This window comes from Mustelus asterias, chromosome 22 (assembly GCF_964213995.1).
Source record: "Mustelus asterias chromosome 22, sMusAst1.hap1.1, whole genome shotgun sequence".
Classification (NCBI taxonomy): Eukaryota; Metazoa; Chordata; class Chondrichthyes; order Carcharhiniformes; family Triakidae; genus Mustelus; species Mustelus asterias.
Window position 1 is genome coordinate 20,202,691 of NC_135822.1, and position 19,313 is coordinate 20,222,003.

The 19,313-nt window shown below is 43.6% G+C and overlaps 1 protein-coding gene across 2 annotated transcripts in view; it reads right to left on the reverse strand.

Annotated features, from left to right (window-relative positions):
• Nucleotides 1-19,313, reverse strand: part of LOC144509888 (segment polarity protein dishevelled homolog DVL-1-like) — a 135,118-nt gene that overhangs the window by 82,799 nt on the left and 33,006 nt on the right. For both annotated transcript variants that reach the window (XM_078238835.1, XM_078238836.1), the window contains exon 2: nucleotides 15,493-15,562. In XM_078238835.1, the coding sequence (XP_078094961.1) occupies nucleotides 15,493-15,562 (70 nt within the window). The remainder of the gene's footprint in view (nucleotides 1-15,492; nucleotides 15,563-19,313) is intronic.

Consider the following 19,313-nt stretch of genomic DNA (forward strand, 5'->3'; position numbering starts at 1 on the left):
AAGAACCTACCTCTAACATCTGTCCTATATCTCTCACCCCTCAATTTAAAGCTATGTCCCCTCGTGTTAGCCATCACCATCCGAGGAAAAAGGCTCTCACTATCCACCCTATCTAATCCTCTGATCATCTTGTATGCCTTTATTAAGTCACCTCTTAACCTTCTTCTCTCTAACAAAAACAACCTCAAGCCCCTCAGCCTTTCCTCATACGATTTTCCCACCATACCAGGCAACATCCTGGTAAATCTCCTCTGCACCCTTTCCAACACTTCCACATCTTTCCTATAATACGGCGACCAGAACTGTACGCAATACTCCAAATGCGGCCGCACCAGAGTTTTGTACAGTTGCAGCATGACCTCCTGGCTCCGAAACTCAATCCCTCTACCAATAAAAGCTAACACACCGTACGCCTTCTTAACAACCTGGGTGCCAACTTTCAGGGATCTATGCACATGGACACCCAGATCCCTCTGTTCATCCACACTACCAAGTATCTTACCATTAGCCCAGTACTCTGTATTCCTGTTACTCCTTCCAAAGTGAATCACCTCACACTTTTCCGCATTAAACTCTATTTGCCACCTCTCAGCCCAGCTCCGCAGCTTATCTATGTCCCTCTGTAACCTGCCACTTCCCTCTGCACTGTCTACAACTCCACTGACTTTAGTGTCATCCGCAAATTTACTAATCCATCCTTCCACGCCCTCATCCAGGTCATTAATAAAAATGACAAACAGCAGTGGCCCCAAAACAGATCCTTGCGGTACACCACTAGTAACTGAACTCCAGGATGAATATTTCCCATCAACCACCACCCTCTGTTTTCTTACAGCTAGCCAATTCCTGATCCAAACCACTAAATCACCCTCAATCCCATGTGTCCGTATTTTCTGCAAAAGCTTACCATGGGGAACCTTATCAAACGCTTTGCTGAAATCCATATACACCACATCAACTGCTTTTAAGGGCTTACCCTTGTAAATTTTAACTTTAATCAGTTTCCCACTGGAGACAGGTTTGGGACCTGAAGACGGACTGAACTTTTTCCCTTTCTTTGTGGGGAAAATCCAACCCCATATTTCTGTATTAAAGACAGAAAATGTTGGACAAACAGAGCAGCAACTGTGGAGAGAAACATTGAGTTAATATTTCAAGTCCATTTGACTCTTCTTCAGAGCTCTGGACTTGGAACATTAAGTGTTTCTCTCTCCAGAGATGCTGCCAGAACTGTTGAGTTGATCCAGCATTTTCTGTTTTTATTTCAGCGGCACGGTGGCACAGTGGTTAGCGCTGCTGCCTCACAGCGCCAGGGACCCGGATTCAATTCCCGTCTTGGGTCACTGTCTGTGTGGGGTCTGCACGTTCTCCCCGTGTCTGCGTGGGTTTCCTCCGGGTGCTCCAGTTTCCTCCCACAGTCCAAAGGACGTGCTGATTAGGTGCATTGGCCATGCTACATTCTCCCTCAGTGTACCCGAACAGGTGCCGGAGTGTGACGACTAGTGGATTTTCACAGTAACTTCATTGCAGTGTTAATATAACTTGTGACACTAATAAATACATTTTAAACTTTAGATACCCAGCGTCCACAGCATTTTGCTTTCATTCTTATTTTTCCCTGGTGTTATGCATCTATTTGTGGCCCTTCTCTGCACCACCTGCAAAGCTTCATTGCCTCTCTTGCATCATGGTAACCAAATGACAGACTGTAATCAAGGTAAGGTGTGACCAGAGACTAGTTACTTATTCAAACAGCCTGTGTCGCTTGCATCTGAGACAATACAAGATGGTTACTAATGAATCCAACAGGGAAATAAGGAGACATTTCTTTACTTAGAGTGGTTAGAATGCGGAATGTGTTATCACAGGAAGTGGTTGAGGCAAATAGTTTAGATACTTACAAGAGAAAACTAGATGGGTACATGTGAAGAAAGGAATAAAAAAGACACTGGAAGGCTGAGGAGAGAAAGATTGAATGGAAGGAGACTGTGTGTGGAGTACAGTGTAAACACCAACACAAGCTAAATGGGCCAAAAAGCCTTTCTGGAGCTGTATGTTCTATGCAACCTAGTGGGAACACCCATCAGGAGATGGAGGGAGGAGATAGAGTAACAGCTGTGTAACCAGGGCTTCTCCCAGGATATTTGAGTAATGAAACTTGAACTTTGAAATCTTTTATTCCATCTTTCTGATAACTGCTGCTACCCGCAGCCCGATTTACAGCGCTATCAACTGATAAGCTTCCTTTGGTTTGTCATTGACTCTGTGGAACATGTTGATTTGATGTTGCACTCTCGGGATTTCATGCAATAGCAGAGGCAAGAAATCAAGAGAATTTCTAGTTACCCTGTGGATGCAGGGAAGATGCCACCCCAAGCCAGATCCTGACTGCACCCCATTGTCAAATACCACATGATCCAGAGATCAGCAATCAGCAGCAGGAAGCCTGGCTAATTTCTCCTCTCTCTAACCCAAGGGTACTGAGGCCAACTGCAGTTCCTCTCATCCTCTCCACTGAGATAAGGTAACTTAGCACAATTCCACACCAGTCAATGCACTCCTGCTCTGTGGACCACCTCTCGGATGAGGTTAAACTGTGACCCCCATCTGTCCTCTCAGGTTAATGTAAATTATCCCACTGAGGAAGAACAGATGGGGTTGTCCAATGTTCTGGCCAGTATTTATCCCTCACTGAACACAGGAAAAATACAAATGAACTGATCATTCACTACTTCACAGCTGTTTTAGGAACCTTGCTGCATGAAACTAGAAGCAGCTTGTTCAGCTTGTAACGAAATACAGTACCACGAGGGAGCAGCAACAGGGGTCATTTCAGAGTCACAAACACACTGTTAGGAGTTTAATGATTCATCAGGTCAGTGTTGCGATACAGGTTTATAGAACAGAAAAAAATCTGGTCATGTCTGCATTGGCTCTTTACTAAAGCAGTTCAAATAATCCCACTGACACCATATAAAAATGACTGGTGTAACAAGAATGCCACCTTTTGGAATTCTGCTGCCTGGATTGTTCAGATTGGGCAATTCATAGATACCATCTGCATTGCTGACGTGAACAAGTGGGCTGGACAGGGGCTGGTAAGATTAACCTTTGAACATTTGTGCATATTCCCCTCTATATTTCTCTCACTACTTGGGAATTACCAAGCTTCATCTATCTTAATACCTCCTTATGTGGCTCAGTGTCATTGATAATCACTCGATGACGTTAAAAGTTTACCTAATATAAGTTGTTGCTACACAATAATGTAGAATCATTACAGTATAAATATTTTTATGCACAATATAATAACTTACAGCAACTTGAAATTAAATACCAAGGTGCTTTTCACAGGTGTTATGGTTCAGGTTAGAAACTCCAAAGTGCTTTATGAATCATAAGTTTTACATTTTGAATTTGGCTAGGACAAACATGATATGTTCCACTTCAGATATGATTCAAATGAACCACGAGGGAGCTTTTATCAAATAAAGTTCATTTAACATGTATAGTAAGAAAATTAGCAAGAATGTTTATCAATTACAAACAAGAAATTAAGCTGCTCCATGTATTATAGTAGAACTGTGTTATTAAATAAAGTTTATTTTACTCTAAAAGATCGGTAATTTATCAGTAGAATTGCTCTTGGAGTGAAGCTTCCTATCCTCACATTTATGCCAAAATAGAAAATTGTTGGGGTCTAGTCTGACTCCATAATATAACTTGGGGTTTTGTTCAAGGACCCTAACACGAGGCTAAAATGAATAATCATCCTGCTCTCCCAGCATCTGAGTTGCACTTCCTACCAGACATACCAATTATCTATAGAATAAAGATGAATTTTCAAACATTCCCCTTAAATATTAAAAAAATATTGATATCAATTACACTACTATCATCACACTGGCTTCCAATTGCATACAATTTCTCTCAAGTGACAAGAGAATGAGGAGTTGCAATGTTTTCTTTTGATAATATCACTACCATTTTGAGGGTTGTAATTGTGGTGACTAGAGTAATAGACAGAGTGATTACAAAGGTCTAAACCAACAGCAAGAAGTGATGAAGATATGTTAATGAACCAAGAAGAACTCTCACTAATAATTTACATAAAGCAACAACAGAAATAGCTTTAAAGTGGGTTGTTTCGGTTCAAAAGTGGATAAGTACAAGTTGCAAAAGAAGCAAGGAAAAGATGGAGTAAGTTTACTTTTAAAGAAGAACAGTTAAAGCAAAGAAAGGAGTTTCATCAATTAGAACAAAGCTGTGCAGGGTTCCTGGGTTATAATGCTGCCCTCCATTATTCACAAGTGCGCCTGCCTGTTAAAGTATAGTTTTATCACCTTTGGTTCCTGATTAAGGCAAGAGTCACCACATTATTAATCAGTAACAGGCCTGTGCAGAGAGAGTAGGCAGCACCAACCTAGAACAGCAGCACGCTCACTATATTTCAGAATCATTATATGTCAATTCAAGGAACTAAATGAGGACTTTCTGTTCCTGTGAAAGAGGCAGACTCCAAAAATGAACATGCCTTGCCTGCTGACTGAGCTGTGTGCTTGGGGCATTTTCTGCTTGCATTTCTGACTTCCAGTACTCATGGATCTTTTGTATTTCTACTCAGCAATCACAGGTTACTCGACTAAAGTTTAGGGGAATTTGATTATTGATAACAGCGTTGTTCATGCCCTGCCATTCTGTAATTCTTCAATAGATTTTACTACTTTGATGGCTGAATTCCAGCACCAATTAGCTTTACAGCCGTGCAGTTACAACAGATCCTATAGAGAATGGGCTTAAACTGTGTATTGTTATAATTCAGGTCAGAAACTCCAAAGTGTTTTATGAAACCTGCCTGGATCACAAGTTTTGCACTTCGAATTTAGCTGGGGTAAGCACGACATGTTTCACTTCAGGTATGATTCAAATGACCCACTAGGGAGCTTTTATCAAACAAAATTTATTTAAGAATATAGTCAACATGTATAGAAAGAAAATTAGCAATAACCTTTATCAATTACAAACAAAACAAAAACGAGAATGTATAACCCTTAACAAATACATCTAAAATGTTCCAATTAAACAAAACTTCCCATAGACAAAGGCCTTTCCACAGGTTTAACACAGCAAGGGCTAATGCTCATGTGATACTTGAACGAAGTCCTTTGGTTGGAGAATTGAAACCCTGACTTCTCAGCCTTGTAACTTCTAGCAGCCCTCTAGATAAACTCAGAACAGTTTGAAGTCAGAACAGCTTCCCAGAAACCAAAGGGAATCTCTGGTCAAGTCACCAACAGCAGATTTTCTACTCTAGGAAGGCAAGAAGCCTTGCTTTCAGCTAACTAGCAGAATTTCCAAAACCACAGAGAGAGAGAAACACTTCTTTTCAGCTTGATGTCCCTTCTAAAACTAAACTGCTGCCAGCCAAACAGAAAATGAAACTTTAAATTCACCAGGAAGAAAGAAAACCTGTCCAGAACACATGACCTGTCAACCAGTCTTCCTCCTAACAATGCACGGTCATAAAAAATCCCAGCGAAAAAATAAACAACCCCATTTAAGCCATTGAAGTAGCAATAAAAGGACTTCTACAGACAGCCTGGCAACAATGAGAGCTGACGCTTTGAGAGCTGCAGAGAACATGATTTTTAAAAAATCTCTTAAGGTACACAAACATCACTGTATGTATATGTTCGTGTGTGTGTGTGCATGCATGCATGCGTGCGTGCCAGCTCGCTTGTGTGTGTTATATGTGTGTACCTACCTACCAGCATAATGGCCAATGACAACATAAATTTATATTTATACAGAAGCCTTAACATAGTACAATGTTCCAAAGTCTCAGGGATGATCATCAAAGTCTACCAAGCTACACAAGGAGATATTAGGCCAAATGGTCAAAAGCCAGATTAAAGAGATAAGGTCTAAGGAATGGCCTAAAGGAGGAAAGAAAGGTCGAAAGGTTTGGGGAGGGTGAATTCCAGAGCTTACATCTGACAGTGTGGTCGCTACCAATGGTGACGTGATTAAAATCAGGAGCTCATAAGAGCCTAGAACTGAAGGAGAGCAGTTATCTTGGAGAATTATAAGAGCTGAAGGAGATTACAGAGATGTGGGAGGTGGGGAAACACGGATGAGAATTTTAAAATTGACACTTTGCTTTCCCTGAGCATTGAGTGCAAGAGCGTTTGAAGTACAGAACTTGGTACAAATTAGGCTGTGCACTCAGGGTTTGGGATAACCTCAAGGCTATAAGACAGTAGGTGGCACTGGAATAGTCACATCTGGAGGTAACAAAGGCATGGGCGAATGTTTCAGTAGCAGAGGAGTTGAGTTAAATCAGGTGATGTCGGAAGTACAATACAGGCAGTCTTAGTAAAGACCCAGAAACGGGGTCAGAAGCTCACTTCGGGGTTAAATGACACCAAGATCTGGAATTGTTTTCTGGCGGGTCAGGGAGGAGGAAAAAGAAGGGCATGATGTGCCCCAATTGTTCCGCTGCAATCAAGCTATAGCCAGCCAGCAAAAACGCCAGCTAAGTAACATCTAGCCAGGGGGCTGCACAGCAAATCGCAGAGTGCCCTGCGGGAGAGGGGTCAGGTAGTTAATTAGGAAACATTTCCAGCCATCAGTTTAAAGGTCCACTGCCATTATGGGATGGGCAGCTGAAAGAATCATAAACTTTGGCAGTTTGGAAAAAACGGAGAAAAGGCTGGATTGAGAGCTAAATAATGCAGGAGTAGGGCAGGGTCACTTAACTCCTGACCTTATTATAGCCCTGGTTCAAATATGGACGAAAGAACTGAACGCCATGCCATCCTAAATACCTCGAGGGGATTAAGGTGAAGACAGGTCATGAGGAATATAGACAAGTGCTGGAGTCAGGCAGGATATATCCTATACACAAGCATAATGGCTTGATCTTTCCAGAGATGAGACACAATAATCTTCTTTTATCTTTGCAGAAGGTGGTCCATAATGGCCACGAGAGATCACAAATGGTAAAAGATCATAAGAAATGTTAAAAATGATCACAATGGGGGTGGAGAATCTGAAGCTAGCCAGTTACCTTTTGATTCATTAGCTGTGGAGAGGCTGGAGTTTGTCTGGTGGAGTGGGTGAGAATACTAGGGGCAATATCTCTCTCTGGGAAAGAAGTGCATGGGGACAGGACCTTGCCACTTGCAACACTGGCAGAGGGAGGAATGTAGATATCATCCTGAGGGATGGATGGGTGTCCAATGTCATCAAGCCATCACTGATTCACCTCCAATAAATCCAGCCCAAGTTTGCGAGCAGTCAGCCTCAGACAGTTGCCAGAGAGATGAATGGAGTTAGCAGTTGAGAAAGTGGGCTGTGGTGGGGCGGTGTGTATTTAGATTTCTAAAAGACATTTGATAAAGTTCTATACAAAAGGTTATTAATTAAGCTTATAACTGTGCAGATTCAGTTGGCTAAAGGTAGGAAGCAAGAGGCAGGTTAGAAAGGTAGTGGAAAGGTGGAGGAAGTACTGAACGGTGTGCCCCACAGCTCAATATTGGAACTTGTATTCCAAAGTTACATAATAACATAGATTCAGAAGCTCAATGCAAATTAAACTCAGAGGGATGCTGAAAGGTTTTGACAAGTCCCTGTGAAATTCAACTTGAGAATTCAGAGCTTGTGATGAATGTTTAGCTAAAAGCTCATTGTACATTCGAGGTTTGACCAAGCTCTGCTCGTTCGCTCAGGCCCAAGCTTGAACCAAGAGCTGAAGTTTGCCTTTCTGAAATGAATGGACCACAAAATTCTAAGTTAACTTTCAGCAATTTTTATGTTTTGTCTGTTGACATCATTGTTTCCATTGGCATCAGAATCATATTTCATTTTATACTTCCATAGGATTTTATAATCCGTGATTTTGCACCGCACATATAATTATAGAACTTTATATTGAACATCTGAAATTAATTTTCCCTCGAGACTTCATATTCATCTAATCACTGGCTTGAAAATGTGGAGATATAAGAGTAGCCAGGGCTCAGATGGAGTACGGTGGCACAGTGGTTAGCATTGCTGCCTCAGCGCCAGGGACCCGGTTTCAATTCTGGCCTTGGGTCACTGTCTGTTTGGAGTTTGCACGTTCTCCCCACATCTGTACACCCTCTGGGTGCTTCGGTTTCCTCCCAAAGATGTGTGGGTTAGGTTGATTGCCCATAGTAAATTGCCCCTTAGTGTCAGGGGGATTAGCAAAGTAAATATTTGGGGTTACGGGGATAGGGCCCGAGTGGGATTGCTGTCGGTGTAGGTTTGATGGACCAAATGGCTTCCTTCCGCACTGTGGGGATTCAATGAGTACTTTGCTGGTGCCAAGTAAAGCAGCCAATCAATAACACAATTGAGATAACATCCCAGTTATGTTTACATAGAAAAGCGAGAAGTGGAGATTTGAAGCATTCTCGAACACAAAACAGACGCAAAGTGACATGGGATATTCGCTCTCCCTGCTTTCCTACTACTTGTTGGGATAGGCACTCTCTGGGATCGGGCCCAAACGGCCATTCATCAGAATTCAGTCTAAGGATTCACTGTGGTCCAATCCTGCCCTGTCCTCGCACAACACCAATTTAAGTTTATTTACTAGTCTCAGAAGTAGGTTTACATTAACAGTACAATAACGTTGCTGTGAAAATCCCCCAGTCGCCACACACCGGCGTCTGTTCGGGTACACTGAGGGAGAATTTAGCATGGCCAATGCACCTAAGCCGCACATCTTTGGACTGTGGGAGGAAACCAGAGCACCCGGAGGTAACCCACAAAGACACGGAGAATATGCTGACTCCACACAGACAGTGACCCAAGCAGGGAATTGATCCGGGTCCCTAGCGCTGAGGCAGCAGTGCTAACCACTATACCGTGGTTATGTATAATAGTGAAGGAATGTCCTAATCATGCTTTAAACATGGACTGCATTCAGTACATAATTTTCTGGAACTGTCTTTTATTTAAAAATGGACACGAACAAAGGGGCTAAGATAGCTGCCGGATTTCAGGCGACTTTTACAATTTCTACTTCAAATCTTCGGAAATTTCCTGATTAACTAACCATGGGTGGACATACCCTGATGGAACCCATTTGTGGAATTTACACCTGCTACTGTTTGCAAAAGCAAAATACAGCGGATGCTGGAATCTGAAACAAAACCAGAAAATGCTGGAAAATCTCAGCAAGTCTGACAGCATCTGTGAGAAGAGAATAGAGCCATCGTTTTGAGTCTAGATGACCCTTCGTCAGAGCAGATGCTGAGATTTTCCAGCATTTTCTGTTTTTGCTACTATTTGTAGTTTACCTAGAGCTCAAAGTCAATGAACTTTCAGACTTCATGGCCTGTGACTTCCTCAGAGTGGCAATCTCCGTCAGGTGGTCACTCTTGGATAGACATACCCATGCTGGGATTCCAAAGCCCGTCTTGCTCAACCTTCGTCCATCAGGATGGGTGAGACAGGAACAATCAGGCGCAGTGCAGTGCTCTTCCAGCAGCATCGGCATGGAGTACATGGGGTGGGCCGATGGAGGCAGGGTGGACCGGGAAGGGCTGGAGGGGGCAGGGCAGACCAGGGAGCCAGGCGGCCGGATGTCCCAGACCAGATGGGGTAAGTCAGCTCGGAGTTGGAGTCAGATGTGTTGCGGTGAGTCCCCTGGGAGGGTTGTGCGAGGCTTGGTATGGGTGTTTAGATAATTACTTTGGAGTTAAAAGTGTTCTTTTCCTAACTGTTTCAGAGTAACTATCAGAGTAAAACTGGCAGAACCATCCACAGTTAGCGATTTAAATCACTTCTGTCAGATGGTTCCCAGCCCAACACAATTGTCCAGAGGAAGTTAGCACTTCGAGCCAATTGCCAGGTAAACCCTTAATGTGGGAACTTCTAGCACATTCCCCAGCACATCATTTGGGTAACCACCCCCTCGCCCCCCCCCCCCCCGCACCCCCAAATATGTGACGCTGGAGGATCGGAGTTATGGGCTAACGTCTCTCAGTTTAAAACTTAAGAAAGCTGCAGAAGCTAGCTTATCAAAAGTAGGAGTGAACAGATATCACCCCCACCCAATCTATTTGCCATTGTATAGAAATGGCTTCCATCTTTAAGCCATTCTGGGAGGAAAATAGCAGTTAATTACATGACCAAAACTGTATTCAGCGTACAATTTTTTTATCCCAAGAACCAGAGAGATTGGTCAGTCTGCAAACAACACAGCAAGAAATAGCAGCTGCAGAAAACTGGAGTAACATCCACACATTTTACCAAGCTGGAGGCTGTCACATGTTAATTTCCCAACTGCTCATTTAGCGAACCCACCAGAACAGAAATATGACCTCTTGGTAAGAAAATCAGAAGTAACCAATTTTGTGACCTGGTGAAAAAGCCATCTCTTCAAGCGAATCCAAAACAATGCTAAAATATGTCTCCAGCTATTGAAACCATCTAGTCTACCCTTTGGGAGTGAACATCCTCCTTCGATAGTTCTGCAACAACGGATTTTCCTACGAGCAAAACACATGAATTATGAACTATTCTTTTGTTTATAACTTGTAAAAGTGCACCAATCTCCAGAATGATATATTTTTAGCATGAGTGGGAGAGACACTGAGCATTCGGACTTTGGGGTGAAACTGTAAATAAATCCTCTTTATTTGAACTCACAAATGCTTGCTGCTGATGATCCAAAAATTGACCACACACGCTAGAGTTGGGAGAAACATACCCATCTTCCTTGCCAAAACCACACTGATTACAGACAGTAAGGGAAAGTTTGCAACATATGTAACATACTACCTTCTGCATCACTACATACACTGCCCACCAAACCAGAAATTATGCCAGCAGATTAGTGTTCAGGAATCAGAATCTGCTTCTCACCTTCTCTAATTGCTCTATCAGGTATTCTGCCTGGGTCCAATGATTGACTCAGGTGTTTTTTAATTCATTCAGCGGATGTAGGCATCACTGGCTGAGCCAGTATTTATTGCCCTTGAACAGAGTGCTTTGCTTAGCCATTTAAGAGTCAACCACACTGCTGTGACCCTGGAGTAACATAAAAGCCAGACAAGATAAAAGACATTAGTGAACCAGATGGGTTTTTACGACAATCAACAATGGCTTTATGGTTATCATTAGACTTTTAATTCCAGATTTTTATTGCATTCAAATTTCACATTCTGTCGTGGTGGGATTTGAATTCAGGCCCCCAGAATATGACCCTGGGTCTCTGGATCACTAATGCAATTATAATACCACTACACCCCCTCCGCCCCCAGGTTCCATAGATATTTTGATTTGATTTATTATTGTTGTGTGTGTTAGTATACAGTGAAAAGTATTGTTTCTTACACGCTACATAAAGTTTACCATTCATAGAGAAGGAAAGGAGTGGGTGTGGGTGTGTCTAGAGAAGATCCACTTGCAATTGACATAGTTGTAGTGTGAATCCCAGAGTGAGCAAATGGCTACCTTGCAATGGTCATTGGTGCAAGCTACTCCAATGGCACTTCAGTCATTCCACTCTCTCTTATGGTAACTCATTTCTTTGTGTGTAAGTACACGACAAAGTGACAGTAATGAGGGACAACCCCAACACTAGAGATGTTTCGCAGAGTTTTACCTCAAACATCACTGTTTGTTACAAACAGAAGCATTTCACAACATCACACTGGATGGTTGTGAATTAGTGAGGCGAAGGGGAAAGCAGGTTTAGAAAGGGCCAGAAAGTGACAAGAGAGTTGATGATTCCCTGCTATAGATGCACATTCTTGGACTCTAAAGTAATTGGAAGTGTATTTTAGTTGCATGGTATTTGAAAATGGTTGTAAGAAGGCTATTTCTCCATAGCGCACTACTGGATATGCAGTCATAGCATTTTGGATCCTGCAATCTGTCAAGTGCAAGAATACAAGTTTAAAAAGGGCAATACATTTTTCACCGGTAGAATAGTTTCCCTATTGGGCAATCTTTTGCTAAGGTAGTGCAGGTCCTTGCATTACCAACCAGACACACACAAAGCACAATCCAATCTGTCACATCCACCCCTCCACTCGCTCAACTTATCACCACTTCACTGGCAAAAGTGCAATGATTAGTCACGGTTTCACAAGTAAACTAGTTCAACGAATAAAGCAGTGCACGGTAGCACAGTGGTTAGCACTGCTGTTTCACAGCTCCAGGGTCCCGGGTTCGATTCCCGGCTCGGGTCACTGTCTGTGTGGAGTTTGCACATTCTCCTCGTGTCTGCGTGGGTTTCCTCCGGGTGCTCCGGTTTCCTCCCACAGTCCAAAGATGTGCGGGTTAGGTTGATTGGCCAGGTTAAAAATTGTCCCTTAGAGTCCTGGGATGCGTAGGTTAGAGGGATTAGCGGGTAAAATATGTGGGGGTAGGGCCTGGGTGGGATTGTGGTCGGTGCAGACTCGATGGGCCGAGTGGCCTCCTTCTGCACTGTAGGGTTTCTATGTTTCTATGTTTCTAAAAGCAAAACACTGAATGCTGAAAATCCCAAATCAAAACAGAAAATGTTATGTTGTTATCTGTGACCCATTAGTCAAAGGGATCAACGTCCAAACCTTTAGATCCACCCAGTTCCAGTTGCCCCCGGGGAAACCAGAAGGTTTCTCCTCTGGATTTTTCTCAGACTGGGTTTGTTGTGAAAATAACTGACCAAACAGCTCATCTTTCATTGACCTTGCTTTTCGTGCTTCTCAAGATGATAATAAATGGAAATATTGATTTCCTTGCTTGATTTTCTGGAAATCTTGCAAGATATTCAGTGTCTTCTGCTACAGTTAGTCCGTGTAAGTAAGTACATTACATCACATCTACAGAACAGAAACAGGCCATTCGGCCCAATTGGTCCATGCTGGTGCTTATGCTTCACATCAGCCTGCGTCAAATTCCAACCAATTCCACTCCATTCCTACAGAGACCTCCCCTGCAACAATTTTGATGCCTCAGAGCAGCAGTAAAGCTCACATCTAATCTGCTAATGCAGTTTACGCACAGTCCAATAAACATGCCGTCTAAAGGTCCTGTCAGTATTACTGTTAATTAACATAGTCAGAGCACTGCGATTAAAGTACCCTGGCCCCAGTCAATCCTCATCCAATCCTCATATATCAAAGCAATCTCTTTTGATTGTGGGGTGGCAGGACTGAAGAGCACAGCAGCTCTAATACACTATCTATCATTACACCTTTGCACTGAAATAGGTGCCTCAGCACTGACGATCCTCCCCAACTTTTATCCCTTCTTGTCCAGCTCTCTTAGCACCCAGCCTTTCATTCTCTTTTAAAAATAAATACAGGAACTTTTAAAGTCTTACACCAAACAGTATGGGGAAGATTTTCAACATGGGCTTCAAGCTCAAATGGGGCTCAGAAGCCCACACTGTATGGGGAACAGTCACTCATTTGTGGCTTTCCCCAAATTGGCCAATTAGTGGTCAGAGGATGGGCTCTCGAAGTTGGCAAGTCTATAAGAGGCTCTCCAGTTCGGAAGCAGCAGTAGGATGCCTTCGCAGGGATGAGAGGGAGGAAGAGAGCACCCAAAACCAAAGTGCTCTCTCTCCAACCTTCCTAAATTTAAAATTAAAAAATTGGCCACCATTGTTGGGGGGGGGGAGGGGAAAGAAGAATCTTTCCACAGGATGAGCTGCAGCTCTAGCTGAAGCCAGGCAGTCAGGAGGGCCTGTCAACCTGTCTGGAGCACCCACGCTCTGCCACCAAGAGGCCAATTTGGGGAGCCATGCTGTTTCCAATTGTTTTCAAGGATCCAGTGGCCAACAGGAAAATTCTATCCCGCCTACAACCACAGGTCTCAATAGGCCCTTAACTATTTGAATCAGGTACCCATCCAATATGGGTGGGTAGTCCTGCTGCCACCACGCCCCCAACTTTTCTCGAGAAAAATAGCTCAGTTAAGGGATGGAGCTGAAGAACCTGTACACGAGACAACATAGTAAATCTTTGCACACATCCACTTCTGTGCCTACCACCCCACCCCATCCCCCAACCCAAAAGTAAAACATCTCCCCGATATCATTGCAGGGTGCAACAGTGGTATAGTGGTAATCACTGGATGAGTAATCCCAAAGCCCTGACTAACATTCTGGGGACAGGAGTTCAAATCCCATGGGGCGACACGGTGGCACAGTGGTTAGCACTGCTGTTTCACAGCTTCAGGGGCCTGGGCTCGATTCCCAGCTTGGGTCACTGTCTGTGTTTGCACATTCTCCCCGTGTCTGCGTGGGTTTCCTCTGGGTGCTCCAGTTTCCTCCACAGTCCAAAGTTGTGTGGGTTAGGTTGACTGGCCAAGCTAAATCGCCCCTTTAGTGTCCCGGGATGCGTAGGTTAGACGGATTAGCGGGGTAAATATATGGGGATAGGGCCTGGGTGGGATTGTTGTTGGCGGAGACTTGATGGGCCAAATGGTCTCTCTCTGAACTCTGAAATGACCCAGCATGCCACTCAGTTCAATTAGGTAATAAATGCTGGCCTTTCCAGCAACACTCACTTAAAAGAATAAATAAATAAAAGAAAAGAAAAGAAAATTGAAAGATCTGGAGACCAGAGGTCCAGTTACTAGCTGTAGGTGTGTAAAAAGCAAATAGTACAATGTGCATGGCTCCACTTGGTTACTGAGCGCAGGAGGTCAGGATTGATAATTTCCAAATGCTGCTTCAGTCAGAAGAGCTGCCAATGAGCAGCCAATTAGTAACATAAATTAAAACAGAAAACACTGGAAATACTCAGCGGTCAGGCAGCATCTGTACGGAGAAACAGAATAATTGTTGCGTTCCGGGAGGTGGGCAGCCTTGCCAGGCTCCGAAAGCATCTCCCTAAAATGGCTAGCACCAGAAATAGTGTCAGGAAACTGGCACTCTGGCCAGTGTCTCTATTCAGCCCCAATCACCTTCTTCCCAATCTCAGCAAGGCCCCAAAATTGTACCCTTTGGTTTTATATACTTTCTATAATGGGGACCAAAAACTGCATACAATCTCTAACCTTGGCCTAATCAATGTTTATTTAAATTTATCAGTTACACTTATTTACTCTTGTACTCTACATCCCATTTATAAAACCCAAAAAACAGTACTGTTCATTTCATAGCTTTATTTATCTACAGTCTCACTTTCCCCAGTTTTTTAAATTGAACTTCAGGGTCTCTCTGTTCCCTCACAGCCTTCAATGTCTTTTCATTATTGTTCCTCCCAAACCAATGCGTCACAGCTGAGACAGCAACTGCTCTATTTTCACTAGAGGTGTTGCCTGACTTGCTGAGTGTTTCCAGCATCTCGTGCTTTTGTTTCTAATTTCAATAAAACCTGTGTCAAGACAGATACTGAGTCCAGGAAATGATCTGAATATTCCACTGGGTTAACAACTCAAACTCAGAGATGCACCACCCCTTCCCCTATCGCATGGTCCCCCCACCACCAATTCCTCACCTCAAAATCATTTACTTACCCACGAGACCACTCTCCCATTGAAGCACGGTAACTTCGCATTGTCGTCTGAAATTTCTTCCTTCACAACCCTGCAATGGAAAATAAGAGCAGCATTAGCCAGGATGTTGTTAACATTTATAAAACAGGCCAGAAGTCAGAGGATGGCTGCTGAAATTTAGACCCCAGTTGCATCAATGTTGGAAATTACAATTTCATTCCCAATTCCTTAATGACTATCAGCCGGTGGCTCTGACATCCATCATTATGAAGTGTTTTGAAAGGTTAGTCATGGCACGAATCAATTCCAGCCTCCCGGACTATCTGGATCCACTACAGTTTGTCTACCGCCGCAACAGGTCCACAGCAGACGCCATTTCCCTGGCCCTGCACTCAACCCTGGAACACCGAGATAACAGGATACCTATGTCAGACTCCTATTTATTGACTACAGCTCAGCCTTCAACACTATTATTCCCACGAAACTAATCTCCAAACTCCATGGCCTGGGCCTCGGCACCTCCCTCTGCAACTGGATCCTGAACTTCCTAACTCACAGACCAACAATCAGTCAGCAACAACATCTCCGCCACAATCATTCTCAACACCGGTGCCCCACAGGGCTGTGTTCTCAGCTTCCTACTATACTCCTTATACACCTATGACTATGCGGCCAAATTCCCCTCCAATTCAATCTTCAAGTTTGCTGACGACACCACCATAGTGGGTCGGATCTCAAACAATGACGAGACAGAGTACAGGAATGAAATAGAGAATCTGGTGAAGTGATGCGGCAACAATAATCTCCCCCTCAATGTCAACAAAACGAAGGGGATTGTCATCGACTTCAGGAAGCATAAAGGAGAACATGCCCCTGTCTACATAAATGGAGATGAAGTAGAAAGGGTCGAGAGCTTCAAAGTTTTTAGGTGTCCAGATCACCAACAACCTGTCCTGGTCCCCCCCCATGCTGACACTATAGTTAAGAAAGCCCACCAACGCCTCTAATTTCTCAGAAGACTAAGGAAATTTGGCACGTCAGCTATGACTCTCACCATGGAAAGCATTCTTTCTGGTTGCATCACAGCTTGGTATGGCTCCTGCTCGGCCCAAGACCGCAAGGAACCAAAAAGGTTGTGAATGTAGCCCAATCCAATCACGCAAACCAACCTTCCATCCATTGACTCTGTCTACACTTCCCGCTGCCTCGGGAAAGCAGCCAGCATAATTAAGGATCCCACGCACCCCGGACATTCTCTCTTCCACCTTCGTCCGTCGGGAAAAAGATACAAAAGTCTGAGGTCAGGTACCAACCGATCCAAGAGCAGCTTCTTCCCTGCTGCTGTCAAACTTTTGAATGGATTTACCTTGCATTAAGTTGATCTTTCTCTACACCCTAGCTATGCCTGTAACACTACATTCTGCATTCTCTCCTTTCCTTCCCTATGAATGATAAGCTTTGTCTGTGTAGCGTGCAAGAAACAAGACTTTTCACTGTATGTTAATACGTGACAATAATAAATCAAATCAAATTCAATTTACAGCATCTTCCTGACAATGGTTGAGACTGATGCCAAGAAATGACAGTACTAATTAGCTCCATGTCATCTGTCAGCAAGCAACTGCCAGCAATGAACTATGTGAACCTCCCATTCTTCATACATTTTACACCCTGAAATGCACAGTTGCTGGGAGTATTGTGCGGAATTTCAGTCTAACCCACTGACTTCCCCTGATGCCCAGTGACTACTGAGCTCAATCTCACCCAACCTGCTCTCTCTGGCATCCTGGTACAATACAGAACTCATGATTTCACTCAGTGATTTTCCTTGATAGCTCATTGGCTCACAGAATAGAGCTCAAGGTCTCATCTATTACGCTCCCCTGGACCTGCAGTGACTCAAGATGTAGGAGCAGGAGGCGGCCATGCAGCTCTTCAAGACTGCTCCATCATTCATTATGACAATGACGAATCTTTGACCTCAAGTCTAATTTCCAATCCAACCCCTATTCCCCTTGGCTCCTTTAGATGCCAAGAATATGTTGATCTGAGCGTTGGATAGAGTCAACAACTAATCATCCACAACCCTCTGAGGTAGATTCACAATGCTGTCAGGGAAGAAATTTCTCATTTTTGTTATCCATTCATGGGATGCGTGCAGCACGACCAAAGCTGACATTTATTGTACATCCTTAATTATCCTTGAGAAAGTGCTGATGAGCCATCTTTTGAACGACTGCAGTCTATGCGAGGTAGGTACATACTCAGCACTATTGGGGAAGGAGTTTCAGGATTTTGACCCAGTATCAGTGAAGACTATATATTTCCAAATCATGATGAATGTGGAACTTGCAGGTGGTGGTGTTCCCATATGCCTGATGTCCTTGCTCCTAAGTGGTGAAGCTGCAGGTTTGTAAGGTGCTATCAAATGAGTTTTGGCAAGTTGTTGCTGTGAATCTTGCGGATGGTAGTCTGCTGCCATTAGGCACCAGTGTGGAGAGAATGAATGCTTAAACTGGTGATGGAGTGCCAATCAAGCTGCTTTGTCCTGGAATGTGTCAAGCTTCTCGAGTAATTTTTTTAGAGCTGCATTCAACACGGCAAGCATATTCTATCACATTCCTCACTTGTATCTTGTAGACAGTGAAAATACTTTGAGGAGTTAGGGGATGAGTTATGCAGCACGGAATTCCCAGCCTCTGACCTGTTCAGATAAGTTCCTGGTCAATGATAACTCCCAGAAGTTAACAGTGGGGGGATTCAGTGATGGTGATGTCATTGAATGCCAGGGGGAGGCACCATTACTTGGCATTTCTATGGCATCAACATTACTTGCCATTTATCAGCCAAACCTGAATATTTTCCAGGTCTTTGTGTATGCATGCATAGACTATGCCACAGAATTAAAGAATAGTTACAGCATTGGAGACTGCCGTTTAACTTGTTTGGTCCATGTAAGCCTTCTGATTCTCAAACTTTTTTGCCAATGGAAACGGTTTCTCCCTATCTACTTTGTCCAGACCATACTCTTCATGATTCTGCACACTTCTATCAAATCTCCTCTCAATCTTCTCTTCTCAAAGAACAGCCCAACTTAGCTATTCTATCCCTGTAATTGAAGCCTTTCATCCTCAGAACCATTTTTTCTGCATCCTTTCTAATGCCTTCATATCCTTCCTGAAATGTGGTCCAAGTTGAGGCCAAACCAGTGTCTTATGACGATTCACCATAACTTCAGTATCTAAGGAATTGTGAATGGCACTGAACACTGTGGAACCCTCAGTAAACATCCTCACTTCTGATGGAAGGAAGATCATTGATGAAACAGCAGGAGGTGATGGCCTAAGTTGTTACTTTGAGGAACTCCTGCTGTGATATACTGGGGGTCGAGATGATTAGTTTCCAACAACCATCTTCTTTTGCAGTGGATATGGCTCCAACAATTGGCGAGTTTCCCAGTGATTTCAACTGCTGTGAACTTTGCTTGGACTCCTTGATGTCACTCTGTCAAATGCTGTCTCGGGTGGCACGGTGGCACAGGGTCAGCACTGCTGCCTCACAGTGCCAGGGACCTAGATTTTATTCCTGGCTTGGGTCACTCTGCGCGGAGTCTGTACATTCTCCCCGTGCCTGCATGGGTTTCCTCCAGGTTCTCCAGCTTCCTCCCACAGTCAAAAGACATGCTGGTTAGGTGCATTGGCCATGCTAAATTCTCCCTCAGTGTACCCGAACAGGTGCCGGAGCGTAGCAACCAGTGGATTTTCACAGTAACTGCATTGCAGTGTTAATGTAAGCCTACTTGTGACACTAATAAATAAATTTTAATAATTTAAAGACTTTAA